At 37.7% G+C, this 17393-nt stretch overlaps 1 protein-coding gene across 2 annotated transcripts in view; it reads right to left on the minus strand.

The window, feature by feature from the left end:
- Window positions 1-1396: 1396 nt before the first annotated feature.
- The window catches only part of DGKQ (diacylglycerol kinase theta), a 92922-nt gene continuing 76925 nt past the window's right edge, over window positions 1397-17393 (minus strand). For both annotated transcript variants that reach the window (XM_063294853.1, XM_063294852.1), the window contains exons 20-23: window positions 16964-17110; window positions 14809-14920; window positions 14287-14439; window positions 1397-12889 (exon numbers count right to left, since the gene is read on the minus strand). In XM_063294853.1, coding sequence (XP_063150923.1) covers window positions 12791-12889; window positions 14287-14439; window positions 14809-14920; window positions 16964-17110 — 511 coding nt within the window. In that variant the 3' untranslated portion in view covers window positions 1397-12790. The remainder of the gene's footprint in view (window positions 12890-14286; window positions 14440-14808; window positions 14921-16963; window positions 17111-17393) is intronic.

Here is a 17393-nt window from a genome sequence, read left to right on the forward strand (position 1 = left end):
AATATATATACAAGGAAGGAAGGAGAGAGGGAGAGGGAGATGAAAAGGAAAGGAAATCTCCCAAAACATGGTCAGGACAAATATGCTAAGCTGTCACATTGTCTTGACTAATGGAGGACAATCAGTATTGGGGGCAAGGGAAGAAAGGAAAAGAGAGATTCATAGGGGAAGACATGGTGACTGAATGACAAACTGAGCTATGCACCATTCTAATAGGCAGCTTCATTCCCCTCCCTTGCCATAACTGGAGACACTTTTGTGGAGTTAGAAACAAGGATTTTCAGTTAAATAGAACTTAATCTTAGGCAATGTTGCTAAATTGTAGCAAAGTTCTGGGCAATCACTCCTCTTCCTAGAAAGCTGCACAGAGGTTGGGGTTCACCCATGAAAGTAAGTCACAATGTGGTTTGTTTGATTTTAATTTAAAGTGTCATATGGCCCCAGCTTTGCAGTTTGTAAACCAAAGTTTATGGTTTAGTGTGGTTTATGTACCTAGCTAACTGTTGCAAAGAAACCAGATGCATGAAGCAGGTGAGAATATTCAAGTCTTTCAGCAAGCCTCCCCATGTCCAGGACGATTAGGACTATTCAATGGGAGCATCCATGCGCAACTGATGTAAGTACCATTTAAGAGCAGGATTCAGATGTGAGAATTGGCATGTACTATTTGAGAAATAACATCCCAGCCATGGAAGTAGTAAGCTTAAGGAAACTTCACAGATTGCAAAAGTACAAAAACATGACAGGGCACCATCAACACACCAAAGAAGGCCGCGTATCCTTAGTAGCTATGGAACATTAATTGATGGGGATAGGGGAAGGGAACCAAGTGGAAGAGCTCCTGAACAAGTAGCCCTCTGCCCTGCATCATTTGTTATAGATCTTACCTTAAGTATTTTGAATTATAGACGGAATGGGGTTTGGGAGTTTGGGTCATTTTAATTATACAGGAAGTAGAGAACGGGCGAGGTCAATGTATAATATTGTCATGAGCACTGATGGTGAGCAGGAGGGGGCCCCTATCCAGGGGGGGAAGTGCATGCGCAGTAGAGAGGATTTGAGCTGTCATTCAAAGAGAGACAGAACAGACCCGCCTTGACTTTTGGGGTTTATCTGTCTGGGTTTTCTCACGCTTCTTCAGTTTGGTAGGATTTTCTGTCTACTGTAGCAGTAATAAAACACTAGAGACTTATTCCTCATCTCAGCGTGGTTCCTGCTTGTCAGGACAAATATCCTCTACGAACAATCTTATGGGTAAACTCAAACAACATTATAAGACTTTAGTATATGCACTTATTTGCACATGCATATCTATGTTAGTTATTTGTGGCCAACTAGATGAAAGATTGCCTACAAGTGTTCTTGCAGCAAAAAAACCACAATGGACAAGTGTAGCTAGGGTACAACAGAAATTTAACTGTTATATTTTTAACAGAAAATTCTAATCATATCCAGTAGTCACAATGTACTTGATACAGAATATTTTAAATCAGTGCAAAATATACAGTCAAAATGCAACAAACATAAATACATAGCAAAAATATATACAGATCTCTTAAGATTATAATGTGAAGACAAACGTATTTAAATATCCAAACGAAAAAAGCATACCATATAAATAATGTTTACAGTCATTGAATTTCAGGACTGCTACTTCAAAGACAAGAAAAGGAGTTTGCAAGGCAGATTAAGCAGAAAACTAGACACACAACAAACTAATACAGAAGAAACAAGTAAACAAGTTGATGTGCATTGCTAGCTTGTTTAAGCACACGATGGGGCCACTCTCCTAATTATTGGAATTTTACTATTATTCTGGAGCAAGTTGTTAAGCACATATACTGCATAAAAGCAAGCACAGCACAAAAGGCAAACTACTCCTGGTGACTTGTATGTTAGAAGTAGGCCTTTGCCACAAAATCTTGCTCAGTTTATTTAATCCAATCCAGTGCAATGCATCACCTCCATATTTTTCAAAGGCAAGACTCCCTTCTGGGCCATCCTTTTGGCAGTGAACACACAAATGCTTCACACTGCCACCCTTTGGGGTCAGGGGATTGGGTCACTAATTCAATGCTAGCATCAGAAAAGGCCTATCACAACCTCTCTTCTAAACCAAAACAGCAGGATGGAGAAAAAGCAGCTTCTGCAGGAAGATTCAAACTGCACAGCAATTTTAATGGGTGCCAAGTCCAATCAGCAACATTAGGAGAAAGTGCATTTAACTGACTACTGCAAAACCCAATCCTCCTCTGGAACCTTCTTGCCTCTCATTTTGAATGAGGAAAGCACACTCCATCCACATGAGAATCAGCGTGTCAACCACAGGGGCACACACACAGAGAGAAAATGTTCCAGTTGGTCAAGAATAGCGCAGCAGTGAGCAGTTGTGTATAGGGTATATTCAGATGTGACACCCGTGACCTAATTCTTCTCTTCTCCAAATGGCAATCACATCCCCCGAACTGGTTTCCCAGTCGTCTTCCTTTCTGAAATAGCTTACAAGCAATTTCTTTTCAAAGCCAGGGAATCATACTTGCACAAGGAGGGGCTTAGAGATCTCCAGGAGAAAACTATCGGCTTGTTCGTTCTGAAGAGTCTTTGAGTCAAGATAGTTAAAGTGCTGTACAAAACGTACAACTGAATCTTCAGGCAATATGGAAAGTAGAGCTTTACTTGATTACCAATACAGCAATCAAAGTGTTTTTTTTTAAGCTCAATCTTGGCAAACTAGGAAAAACACGGAATTATGCAAAAGCAAAGGAACGAAAAGAGGCTGTCAGTGTCACATTGCCTGTTTCATCAGGAAATGCAATCTTTCTGAGAGACTGAACCATCAGAGCCTGTCACATTTATCCCATACAGTTTTCCTAATTTTCTTGGAAAAAGTATCTTTGGATCAAAGATTCAGAAACATAAATGCTCAAAGTTTTTTTTCCCTAAAACTTCAGTGTAAGATGGTTCTTTGTTCTGAAATACCTTCCAGAGACCTCTAGCAGTATATAAAAGACTAACCCTAACAGGCTTATACTGTAGTTTCTTTATTTCAGTCACTGAACAGCAAAAGAGAGCTTTGAAAGTAGGATTATAGCTGTCCTGTTGAAATAATAATGTAAGCTACCTACAACAAAATTAACTAATTTTTTAATCGCTACTAACAAACTATTGCACAGTTTGTTCCATGCAAGATGCATATTTTGGGACGAAAGAGACAAAAGTGACTCTTTTTTCTTATCTATAGCAAATATAATTTTTCTTTCATCTTTATGTAATAGAAAGGTCTTTAGAGACCTTTTATGTTAGTTACAAAGTAGTGAACAGCATTATTTTTGTGACTGCTTTACATTTTTGTTTTGTTATACAGCAAGTTAGGATTCTCATTAATCTCTTGAACAAATGTTTAAGCTTGCCAATTTGGTATATAAGAATTTACACATCTGATGCACTTGCATCATGCTTGTTCCTTATTTCTACAGATAAGACCATGCCAGCTTTTGAAATGAATGCATATATCCCAGGAAGATAAACTAAGAAAAGTGAGCACTTTTCCAAACAGCACAGGCTGCAGTTACTAATTTTGCTTTTTAAAAACATATTTGAATTTTATGTGGGCCCATATGAATTTTGAGGATGATGCTTTGCAGCATGCTCACTTCTAGTTATGCACAAAACAAAACAGTTCATCCACAGAATGTCTGCCTCCCAAAAGGACCAATCGGATAAACCACTTCCTGTGCTTGATAACACACTTCCAGAATCACATAAACTAGTGATACCTTAAATCTGCCATATACTGGAGATAAATCGCTCTGTTTTGCACCCCTGATGGCTTTGTATTTAAACAATAAACATCTACAGGAAAAAAAAATCAGATGGGGCAAAGAGCCTCAAATTCCCAAAGAAGGTGTCTGCATATGCCAAGGTGAGGAATCAGTCAATATAAAATGGCAAACATCTCTGAAGACTTGCTTCTCTACCACAACTGATCACTCTGCAATGCTTTTAAGAGATCTCCTGGGATATGTTCTCATGTCAGCCCCACTAAGTGGACCAGACTATGAAATAACTCCAGAGGAAGAGCTACAACTACCATTTTAAAGGGAGATTGGCTATAACAACAACAGAATCTTGCAAGTCTGATGGAGCTGTACCTCCCCTTCCTTCTTATAGTTGAGTGAATTAGGGAGGTGTCTGTCTTCCAAACCTTATCTAAATGTTCTGGACTTAAAAAATGCTTTAGCCCCTTTTGCCTAGGCATCTCCATCAAGGTCATCATCCTTACTCTTTATCTCTCTATTCATGCAGAGAATAGAGAGATAAAGCAGACCTCATTTGGCCAGAATCACTAAGAGGACAGCTTGTAATAAATTTATATATAGATAGAAATTCAAAGTTAAGCAGCTATTCATATCTGTAGAAACATGCAAAAAACAACATGCACTTAAAACATCCATTCCACAAAACATTTTCCTTCTTGAAAAAAGACCAGTTTTATACATATCAGATTCCACTTCTCTGCTTGAAATAGCGAAAGACTTGTGTATTGGTCAGAGTGTAAATGCTCAGTGGATGCACAATATGTTTACACACCAATGTTCACCAAACAGGGTTTCCAACCATCTTCGCATATAGAGGGTTTAAGTGTATGTGTCTACTTTATATCTACTTTATGCAACTGCATATGCATGGGTGCTACAGATTTCCTGCATGGAAGCAATATTTGTATATTATTGCATATACTAGACTTGTTAGCTGAAATGTTACCTGAAATAAAAAATATTGTAGATACACCTTTTACAAGTCTAGTGGGGGAATCCCCAAAAATAGACTCTTGGTTTTTAAATCAGATTATTGATGAATATTTAACTTAACATCTCCATCAAAATTTCTGCAACTGCATATAAAACTCTCCTTATAAATTATCTTCGGAAAATATAAACCTTCTAGTTAGAAATATTTATTCAATATCTACAAATGCTGCAGATTCTGAATCTTCAGGCAAGTCAAATGCTACACTTACAGCTTTGAAAAGCATCCTTAAGATGCCAATCAAAAAATAGAATTTTACTATCAAATTCAGAAAGCAATGAAAACACTAACATGGAAGTTTACAATCAACAGTCATAACCCTGTAAATATCAAAGCTGCTTGCCAAATGACATTAAGTTGGGCTTTCATGTTCAATGAAAAGAAGGGATTTCCATCTGATGCAAAACTACAGACAACCAAACTCACAAAAAATGCAGTAGTTATTCCAGTCTAAAAAGGTCACAACCTAACCAAGACAAGTTACTGAAAGTCAAGCTGATGCTGTCCCATTTAGGCTACGGGGTTCATTTCCCATACTCAGAAATCACCTCCCAAAGTTCATGATAATTTGCAGTGGGCAACAACCGCAGACACCCATTTCTTTTCTCCATTAAAGCAAACTGCAGCTTAGTAGGCCATTTCAAGTGAGGAAACAGTCTAGGAAAAGAAAAGCCTCACTTAGCGGCATCAGACCTACAACTGCCTCAAAATCATAACAAACTGTCAGGCAAACGCATCAAAAATCACCAGCCTAATGTGATTGACTTATTAAAAGAACATTATCATCACAATAATTTGTTCCCATGGAACCGAATGGCACTAAGCGTACACTTAGTGTAGATCCAGAAACTGTATAACTTAGCTTTCCCCAACTTACTAATCACCTGTTGTCTTGAACTTCAATTTCCATCAACCCTCAGTGAGCATGCCTGTCAGGCACACTGAATGGGTGCCAACTTGGAGATGGCTGGTGTAAAGCCCACTCAATTTAATGGCAATAGCCAGTATTCCTATCCTTAGACTTCATCCACACTAAGGTCCATAAACTGGACATCATGTTTATAGGACCAAGACAGAGAGCTCACCTGCCAGAACTGTATCACTGGAATGCAGAGACTGCAATTTCAGGCAGAGACACACTGGATTTTGAGTGCATAGACCCAACACAATTGTTAACGGCTAGTATAATTCTTATTTCCCATATTTCTGCACTAAAAACTAGCAACTTCTCATAACTTTAAAACAGTTATTTTTATTGAAACTTAAAGGGAAATTTCAATTTATCTATTAATATCTTACAGAAGTACTTGCTACTCCTGAATCTATTTGGCAGCAGGAAGGGGGGGTGTTAAATAGGCATTAACAAATATACAAGAATTACAAAGCACACAATCCAGTTATGTGCTGAAGACTAAATCTCAACCCTAAAAAGCACACAGTTTTCATCTAGGATTTTAAATGCCAGCCAAGAGTTTTGTAATATTCTAATCAAACTATGACAAAGCTTCTCTTATATATACAAGTGCAAAATGAAGGAAGCATGTAAACAAGATACATCAATGTTTTTATTATATTAATAGGTAAAGTGTAAAATTAATTCTCAAGCTGATTTCAAAGAAACCTGTGTCAAGTCAGATTTCAACATTAACATGTTTGTCAATGTGATCTGGGCTTATAGAGAGATTTGTGTATTTTTACTTGTGAAAAGGTTGTCCAATCTGCACCCTAAGCAGCCTGTCCACGCAGTGGCTTCTTAAGTATATAATAGTAAACATACATAAACACTTGTTTACTCTTCCTTATTAAAAATTATTCATGCTACCTTTAAAAAATCTGGAGCAATGCATTGTATTGCTTTCAAAAATATAATATGAGCTCTAACCTTCCACTTGTTTAGCAGAGTCTAGATGCTCAGCCCAGATGCTATACTACCTTCATGGAAAGCATGACCTGAAAATCAGGAGCATGTGCTCTCTTTTTCAGAACAACCTACACTTCCATTGCTTTCCTGGATTTCCCTATGGTTGAACATTACACATGCACCAGTAGTTACCTTGTAAACCAGAGGCTGAAGTCAGATAGCAAACTATATAATTTGCATTAACTCACCTTCTGCTCTGGTGTACTAATGGTGCAAAACCATAGTTAGTGCTCAGTGGGAAAAAAAGGGCAAGGGGGAGTATATTCTTAGTTTTCTAACTCAGTGTCTGCAAAGAGTCAGTTACATTTGTATTAGGCTATAACAGTCTGAGGCCAACTCACACGAACGGGGTTATGATGATAGCTTATACCTACTAAGAAAAACTAATCCCCATCACAAAACCATCATTCTACCTGGATGTTTCAAGAGGAACTGGCAGGAAAGTAACTCCATCTCTATGCTGATCTTAAAGAAAATGTCAAGGCACATCACACAGAGGAAGTTTTTCATAGTGCAAAGAAACTTAGTCTCTTTAATGCCCAGGTATATCAATGCAGCACTTCAAAAATCATACAAAAAATAGCACACTGTTTAAGGACACAAACATGACAACATAAAGCCAGGGCAGCAGCTTTAGACAGTAAGTCCAGCAGGGGACATGGAGTAGCATGGTATTGTCACTGGAGGGAGCAGGGCCAGTATCCATGCGCTTTTCTGCTTTAACGTTTGGAAATAGGAGGTATAAGAAAGTGACCTGCAGTAGGACGTCTGGAAGCTTAGGACACATATTTCATGCCACAATTCTATTAAACATTCTGAAAAATTGTGCTTCTGAAGCTTGACATGCAATCTAGGACTCTAGAGCTATAAAAAAAAGGGCAGTCTAGCACAGGCATAAAAGGCACACAAGACATGCTATGTAATTTATTTTATTTTTTAGCATTCCTGCTACTATCAGCAATTGAAAATGTTTCAAAATATTAATACATGTCCAAAATAATACTTTTGTCTAATATTCTAAATGTGTTTCATTGCAGAAAATGCTAAAATATTGCATACGTCTTATGCATAGAAACTCAAAAACTAAAAAAAAAGTTGCTGCGTTTTATCAAAAAGACTTTTTTTGGAAAAGCTAGAGATGTGATTTTTTTTAAAAATGGGGTGGAAGATTTAAAGAAATGTAACAAAAGATACAGAAGCCTGATAATATCTAAGACACTACACACATCAGAGAAAAAGCTAAGAATGGACTAGAAGCAAAAATCTCATGCTGTGGTTTTTGTCAGTGAATTAATATTGAAAGACAGCATATTTCTTAGACCTTGAAAACATCTCTTCAAGGACAAAAGAAAATGTGCTTTTTGTCATTATTACTTTTGTACATTTACTCAGAAAAAGTAGTGCAATCAAAACTGTGCATGTTTCATGCAGACAAAAACCTAAAGCTAAGTCCTATTTTAGTTCAGTTAAGGTATGAAGATCATCCTTAAATCTACCATGAAAACTAATGTGGCATAAAATAGCTTATGTTTAAAGGAACTGTGTGGAGGGCAGCTATGTGATACTGAGAAAAAATGTGGAAAATTAAGGAATTGCAGAAGGTGCTACAATTTCACCCCCACACATTCTGAAAAACTTTTTTGGAATCAAACGCTGCACCACCTTAGGACACATTTAGACTGATGCAGAGATTGTGCCAAGCTGTGATTTATTAGCCATGGTTTATTCAATAAACATGCTAAATCATAAACCATGATTTACAACCAACAATGGCTAGATTCACATGGCACATCATGTTAAAACCAAGCAAGCAACATTTTTGGCTTGGTGCAAAGTGCACATCCAATTGTGACCATCTTCAGTTAAGGTAGAGTTTTCAAATAGTTTGCCATGCAAGTTTTCTATTTTAAAAAAACAGTCAAATGACTTGGGATGCATAAAACTAGTTACAACAATATTCTCTGGGTTGAATCCAATTGCATCATTCTACTGCTTAGTGGGACAGATTCTTTTGTTTTCCCTGCACACACACACCCCAAATCTGTTCCAGAGTGTTATGATTCCTCTTGAGAAGATTTTGCTTGGGAAAGGTATGTGTGTATGTGTGTGTGTGTGAGAGAGAGAAAGGCTTGTACAAGTCAGCATCCACTGAATCCTAGCCTGAAACTTAAAATTTAAAGACAATTATGTTATTGTTATTAATGAATGTATATTGAGTGTATACTTTAGTGGAGGGTTCATACAGTAATCAACCATTTATTGAGTCAAAGGTGGAGCCAGTCTGGAGTAGTGGTTAAAGGCACCAGGCTAAAACCTGGGAGACTGGGAGTTCTAGTTCTGCCTTCCAGAGGAAGCCAGCTGGGTGATCTTGGGCCAGTCACTCTCTCTGAGCCCTAGGAAGGAGGCAGTGGCAAGCCACTTCTGAAAAATCTTGCCAAGATATGACACCAGAGAAATTATCTAAGACATATAAAGGTGCATCTGGTCAATGCTGGAAATGTGAAAAACATGAGGAGACATTTTATGGTGGACTTGTGAAAAGGCAAAAAAAAAAAAAATGGATACAAGTATATATCATGATGCAAAGAATTTTAAAGATTAATATGAAGATGAAACCAGAGCTGCTTTTACTGGGACTTATGGACAATCAATTAGAAAAAACTTATAGAAGACATTTTATGTAAGTTAACTGCGGCAAGATTACTATATGCACAACAAACACTGAAATACCCACAGTGGAGGAATAGATTGTAAAGGTAGCAGAATAAGCAGAAATAGCAAAACTGACCTGCCTAGTCAGGGATAAACAATAAGTACTTTTTTTAAAAGACTGGAAACCTTTTATGGACTTTTTTTGCTGAAAATGGAAAAAAGTGAAATGGTGATTTCTGGATCTGATGATTGAAAAATGTGTTTAAGGATTCTTGCATCATCTTCCAGCATCTTCTACTTACCCATATCAGAAGTAACTGAAGAGTTGTTTTCAGTATGTTTCATTGGTTAGCGGCAGAGAGAAGTCACTGGCAGATGACATCAGAAATCTTAGACATTCCTTAATAAGCCAGAAACAGCCATGGATGAAGTGGAAATGGCCATGGGAAAGAATCATTGTGTAGAGCAGGGCAAGTTCTGAACAAACTGTGGTAAGCATGTCATCAGAGCATGGCCACAGACTCTCTTCCTGCTCAAATACACTCCACCCCAGTGACTTCTGCCATTCTTTGAATTAGGGGCAAGTTCTAAGATTTGATAAAAGAAAAGCACACATATGATTCTGATGTCATAAAAGACTTCCGAACCCAAAAATACAAAGCATATTTGGTTCCAAAGGATTACTTCACAAACATTTTAAACAAATATTCTCATTTCTATACAACATTTTGTAGTCAAACCTCTAAGAAACCAGAAAGTCATGTGTTGAAAAGAAGAGAAAAGAAAAGAAAAGCAATTGATAGCATTATAAGAACACCTTTTATCAAATATTCACTGTTCTCCAGTGTTACACTGGGTGGCATGGAGATAGCAATACTGTAAACTGCAACATGCTCTCACTGTTTGGAAGACTGATGCATGAAGACTTCTAGCCAAAGAACACTAGTGAATTCTGCACCACATCACTTTTCTTTACAATTCTTTGCAAATGCATATAAACAAGGGATGCAAGACACATCACAGGGCTGAAATGGATCCGTGGTTGACAAAGGTGAGGATGAACCAGTATTATCTACAAGAACACACTATGTGAATCCACTTCAGATGTTTTCCAGATGCTCCTGTTCTCCTAGGAAAATACAGCAGCAATATTTGCAGCAGCAAAACCATAATGCTTTTGAAAGTGCATCTGTTTAAACTAAAGCAAATCATGCAGATCCTCTGAGCTGCATGTTTACTGCACATTTACTAGAAAGCGACTACAATATTAGTGAGATGTACTGTATATACCTTGATTTTGCCAGCCATGCCATGATTAATGCCAGGGGGGTGTGGGCAGGAGGGCTGGATGGGAAAAACAATACCTACATCCATGTCTAATTTTCTTCTGATGCTGTGTATAAAATGCAAATTACCCATTTTTAAAGAGACTATCACCACTTAGCAAGGCTTTATCCATTCTCATTCATTACATGTGGAAAGGTTATTGTAACGGGCACGGCTTGCACAATCACACAATTTCTCAGGTACAGATGTAAAGACCCCTATCAAGTTATTTCCAGATAGAGAAAGACAGCCTTGCATGTGACCTGCTCACACATCATGATTCTGACTAGGTCCATGACTACCGCTACTGTTTTGGTGTTCAGGGTTAATTACCATAGTATGGTACAAGTCCAACAGATTAGACACTGATAAACAGGATTCTCCCCGCCCCCTTTTCTTTTTTTTCCTTTTCCTACGCCACACGAAACAGTATTAAATTTAACCCAACCCTATTAAACTTGGATATAATGATGGAGAAGTGGTGGAGAACTCTCCACCTTCTAGATGTTGTTAAACAACTCTAGGCAATATGCCTATGATAAGGGACACTAGGAGTCCTTCTTCAGCAATATTTAGAGAGCCACACATTCTCCATCACTTAATCCTCTGAGATACACTTTTTCACTTTGGTATGGTCACAAAAAGGTTAGAGGTGTACACCACTGTTTTTTGATTAACTGAAATTCAGAAGTAACTGTAATTTAGAACTGCATTCAAACCTTCGTGTGGTCAATCACAGCTTGTCTAGATATCGAAGAAATGGCAAGTTGCAGTTCATCAAAAATGAACTTCATTCCAGATGTATCAAGGCAAAAAAAGGGCAGAGGAGCCAAACCCCCAAATTATCTTCTGTAAGCCTCTAAAAAAAGTCTCTACTCGTTTGGGGGTTGGTGGTGGGAGGGTACGGCCCATGGATGGCAAAAACTATGAATGGTCCTTATAGGGGAAGAAACACTAAGAAGTGATAATGTGAAAACAAGCAAAAAATGTCTATGCACTGACAGATAATCAGTCTCTTAATCACAAGGAACTATCTAGGTAGGACATTTGGCACCATCAGTGTAATCCTCACACCCAGAGAACAAAATCTATAAATCTACATGTATTTTTAACTGAGAATAAACCAATGTATATTTCATTTTCTGTATTATCATTTAATATCTATCAAATGAAGGTTGAAACAGATTAACTTACTATATTGTGCCTTGCACCCATTCAAGTTTCATATTTCAGCATCAGGTATTTTAGAGAATGTTAGAGAATGAAATTGGATACACGGACTTACAGACCAGAATTAGAGAAAAGAAAACAAACATGCAGTACGTTAGAAAACCAGAAGCTTGTAGGTTTTATAAAAAAAATCTGTAAACTATAAAAAAGAGACAAAATTATAGATTTCTTTTCTCTCAAAAAGTTTCTTGTGGTAGTGTAGTGAAAGCGTGTGGTGCACAGATGAAAACTCAAAACAGAGGCACAGCTAGCCACTGTGGGAAGGGTCTTCCCTCCCCCTGCCTTCCATGGGACTTTTTCTTTGTCAGCTCTTCACTGAGAGCCCTGCTGTGCATTCCACAGTTACTGATCAACAAAGGTATGAGTAACCTCTATGTTGCAGAGCTGAAGAGGAGCAGGCAATGGGATCCCTTTGTGTGCAGACCAGAAGAATGCTGCAGTGAAACTGGCCCGGCAGAGCAGCATCTGGACTGTGCTCCTGGATTACATCACCACAAGTCTATCCTACTTCAAGGATTAATGCACAAATAGCCAGTAACATTACATTACTGGTTCTTTTCGGTTTTCACCCAAGTTATTTATTTTCCTCTGGAGTTTGCTGGACTAGCTTAAATCCTTCAGGAGAGTGGTTGAAAAGGGAAAAAACATACTTTTCTAAAGGGCTCCCTAATGCAAACTCCTCTGATCAACTTGTGGTGTATAATCATATTGTATGTCAGCTACATGGTTACTGAACAATGAACGTGGAATAAGAGGACAGGCTCATAAATGACCTGAACTGTGCAACAGTGTTTTGCCAGACAGGTGTCATCTACAGTAGTTGTGCAGCATTTGGACTACGAATATCTCCCATCAGCGCCCTGCTCCATCAGCCAATGTGCTCTCAGTCCTTGAATCCTTTATATTTGCAGTTTTCTTCTGTTTTTGTTTTGATTTCTTTAACATGTGAACCTGTAATCAAAAATTACACATACAAAAAAAAGTCTGACAGTTGAAAATCTGACAGTTGTACGGTAACAAAAATGTTTAAAAGAGGGAAGAACTAGATGGTGTTCCTAAGCATGGCTTAACAGCCACCAGCCTTCCCTAACTGGCACTCCCCTCCCCCTGGTGGTGGGGTCTATAATTCTCAGGTACATACTGGCTGGGAATTCTGAAAGTTTGTTTGTTTGTTTATATTTCAAATTTCCATCACCGCCCATCTCCCCCGAAAAGGGGACTCTGGGCGGTTTACAATCAAAAGTTCCTGTCCTGGTTATGTGGGAGGAGCCAGGTTGAGGAAGAAATAGATGTATACTAAATCTTCAACACATGCCTAATTCTACCAATGTATTAAGCAGCTGTGAACATTGTAAAATCCACAATTGTATGAAGATTAGGAGTTTTAGGACTTCTCTAGACCTTGAAGCCTCTGGAAGGGGCTTTCCAAAATGGCATTTGATGCCACAGAAAGACATCAGAACTCTTAAATATTCCTAAATAAGCCCAAAACTGCAGTTGGTATGCTAGACATGGCCACGGGAAGCAATCATCAGGTACGACTGGACATGGTCTAAATATACTATATTTCATGCACCATTAAGAGAGAGCCCTTAATGACATGCTAGGCATGAAGAAACACATGATGCACATACAGAGATTCACTTGATCCTGGAAGAGAGAAGTACCTCTCAGTATGATAGCAAATTTCTTTTGGAGCTATTATGGTTAACTTCAAGTTGTTAGAAGGTGCTTACAATATATTGGAAAAAAATGTTGTACTCAAAGAAAACTGCATATTGGGGAGAAAGGGAAAAAGTGAGGCTGGAACCTGACATTTTAGTTTTCCATGTACAGATATGTTTTTACATGAGGAACATTTAGCTATGCGTACTCCAGCCTGCAAACTGAAATGGTACAACCAATTTACTATTTCAGTGAGAATGTGGCCTTAAGCTCAACTACCATATATATATAGCAGGTCTCCACCATGCCTTCTCCAAGACACCATGACCTTCTAGGCTGATCAATTCATCTTCCATTCTGTCCCCAAAAAACCCTGAATGCATGGTAGGACACTCATCTAAAATGCTGGTTTGTTCTATCTTGGTAATATACTTTCCTGACTCAGATGTAATTCTAGTTAATTAACCCAGAAAGCCTCCAATCATGGCAGGTCAAGAAGGCTGAAGGGAAAAGGCTACAGGCAAAATGCTGTGGGTATTTTTAACAGCTAAGATACATTATATTTCAACTAGCTCCATCTGACTATTTATAGTCTATTACGTACAGGACCTGAATATTGTTATAGCTTTTCCTGCTTTTCTATAATAATGATAAAATGTCTGACACCAAACATATATGATTACCTTTGGTCCTGCTGCAGAAATAATTATCTGACCTGGTGGCTGAATCCAGGGCTCACCATCTACTTGTACAGGGATTGGCTTCCGAAGTGTTACACGGAAGTAGGAGCCTTGGGCTATCCGTATGCCAGAACGGAGGCCACCTTGAACTTGACCCTATTAAAAAAAAACTAATCAGAACAATACTTCTCAAAAAAACAAATCAAATATCCTTTGATATCAATAACTGGGTAAAACTCATAAATATTAACCAACATATTTTTTTTTAGTTTTTATAAATATATCACTCGTGGAATTTCCCCCAATTATAATCTCCGAATATATTTCCCCTTAAACAATCACACTGAATACCACCACAATCAGCACCATACTGTATTCTTATAGCCTTGTGTTTCAATATAAATTTCAATTAATTTACAAGGGAAATTGCTTCAGGTCAAGTCAAATAGGGTAAATCCATTGTAGCCCCTATAAGGGATCAAATGCAAAAAGGTATTAAGAGAAATCAAGTGCTCTTTGACTTACCATGTGAACAACTCCAGTGACACCAACTACTTCTAATAAGCCGTCATCAATTTTTGGCTTCTCAAACCGATTGTCATTATCAGACCCCCAAAGATCAGCACCTGATCCCCAGCTAGAAAGAAGGCAATGAAATAACCTTGTTTGTTTGTTTATATAGCCAATTTATATGGCTGCCCATCTTACATCTATAACTCTGGGTGGTCAACAACAGTCCACAAAAAAAAATTAATAAAACCTCTAATACTTTCTATTTCTATAAGACATCTACTTTGGAGCAGAAAATTAAAATAGAAGAGCAAGTGTACATCAAGCAGTACATGTATCATGTAGTTTTCCCCACTGAGACTTTATTTATTGGCATTAATACAAGGATATTGCAACAACTTGAAGGAGAATAATAATAATAATAATAATATATTTTAATAATCAGAAAAGTGGCTACCTTTAGGCATAGTCTCTGCTCTTGGCTTAATGACCTGCAGAGGGCACTTTGGAATAGTTTTGAGAGCAGCAGACATACAGCAAAATCTTTCTTACACAAAATTAAGAGCAGACATAAATCCTATATTAACCCACAGATATTTAGACTGGGCAACAAAAAAGACAACCCCTGTCCTGATGTATCAAGTCAACCCTTGAAGATGTGCTCGCAATTTATAAAGAAGCAGAGAAAAGTTTATTCAGAGGTGAGTATAATTAATAAACTAGACCTGTTATTTAGATCATGTCAGAATATCAGATGGGCAATATATTTTTCATTATAGAAATATTAAGAAAAATATTAAGAAAAAACAAAAAAATGAGATAATGTAGAAACTGATTACAAAAAATGCATTTGCCTAGTCATTTTAAAAATTAGTTTCATCTCATTTGTTTATCTGTCCTGCAACTCTAATATACTCAAGGTTCATTTTAAGACCTTTACCAATAAACATATGTTGGCTGTGTTCACAGTTTGTACTACATCATAACATGATTTGTTTGATTTTGGCTTTGTATGACGCATGAATCCAGCTAAGCTGAACAAATGCTGGTTTAGTGAGCCTTATATTCACTGTGCTATGTTGTCCCCAATATTTCCTTCTATCTATAAGTAATAGATACCCTAATGGTAACAGAAATAATCTTTCTTATATATAACCTCTCCTTCTCTATATACAGAAGATAGATTGGATAAGTAACAGTTTTCTTTACTACTTGTCAAAATTCTCCATCTTAGAAGAGGCTCACATTTTGTACTTTGGAAATCTGAGGATCTTGTTGTTGATACTAACTGATGAAAAGATTTTGGGTAACAGGCCAAAGGGGAAAAGCGTCTGCACAAGACAATGGAAAGCTCCTGGCAGTTGGCACAAACACTACTGAGCTCAAGAGATCAATGGCACGATTCTGTACAAGGCAGTTTCATGTGCTCAGAAGTGAAGCTGAATGGACAAAGGCAGGATGAACAACAAGTAGAATAGCTAGAACAGAGTCCACTTGTTCACATTACTATGCTTCACACATTTTAAAACTGCTCTGTGACTCTGTGAAGTAGTTGCCTCTCTTTAAATCAGTGTATGCTACAGGTAGGCTACAGTACAGCGAATGCTACATACAGGTAAGGCAAAGTATATGCATCTCACTTAGACAATGCAATAAATCATGGTTTGCCATAACAGGAATATTACTCAGGCAATCACTGAGCCTGCAAGCTCTCTTGCCATTCCTTGGCAATGCCAAGTGTGGGCCATAACATTTGCTCCTATTTTAAATTAGCAACTGAGCATTATGCCTAAAATCAGATAAACCAGAAAGTTGGCTTGTTCCAATGTACTATATTTAAAATGGGAAACAAGATAGAATACAGCCACAACAATGTTAGCTGAAATACAGCCTCCTCCTCGCAGTCCCAACAGAGGAAGCATAAGAAGCACATGAACTGTGCTTTAACAATGCACAATTGTTTATTAAATCCATAGTAGCATAACGTAACTCAGAATGTAAAGCAAACGCTTAATACAAAAACACCTAAGAGCTATTTATTAATAAAGCAATTAATAAAGCAATTTTAGCTATTAAAACAAGGCAGCTATGAGCACTAACACAAGCACTGTTTACTCAGAGCAGAAATGCTGGTAAAAAGCAAATCCAAAGACAGGTGTCTAGTATTTACCTGGGAATATTTATGAAAATAAGACCCTCTATACTTGGCAGCTCAACCTCATGCTGGTCCACCTGAAGTTTGATTTCTTTATGAAGATTCCTGGTGTGGCTCATTTTCTGCAGTCCAACTTTTACATAGACTCCTTTGTTGTGCAGCCTAGAAATAAAACTTGTGTTCATTTTACAAAAATGACAAGCTCTGTGATATATCACTGAGTGTGCTTTGCTTATCAATACAATAGTTTCCTTCTCTGATTTTATGGCAGACTTGCTTTCCACATTTAAATAAGTAAACTCCCTCCAGATCATGACTGAAATGGAAGCAAGATGCACATATTTTAAAAAATGAACAAGTCTCACCCTCAATTAGGTTGCACAGCAGAATTCTCAAATACCTTTGCTCCTACTGTATATGAAGACCAAGTTCATACAAACTTGGA

The sequence above is a fragment of the Candoia aspera genome, chromosome 2, assembly GCF_035149785.1.
Source record: "Candoia aspera isolate rCanAsp1 chromosome 2, rCanAsp1.hap2, whole genome shotgun sequence".
Taxonomy (NCBI): Eukaryota; Metazoa; Chordata; class Lepidosauria; order Squamata; family Boidae; genus Candoia; species Candoia aspera.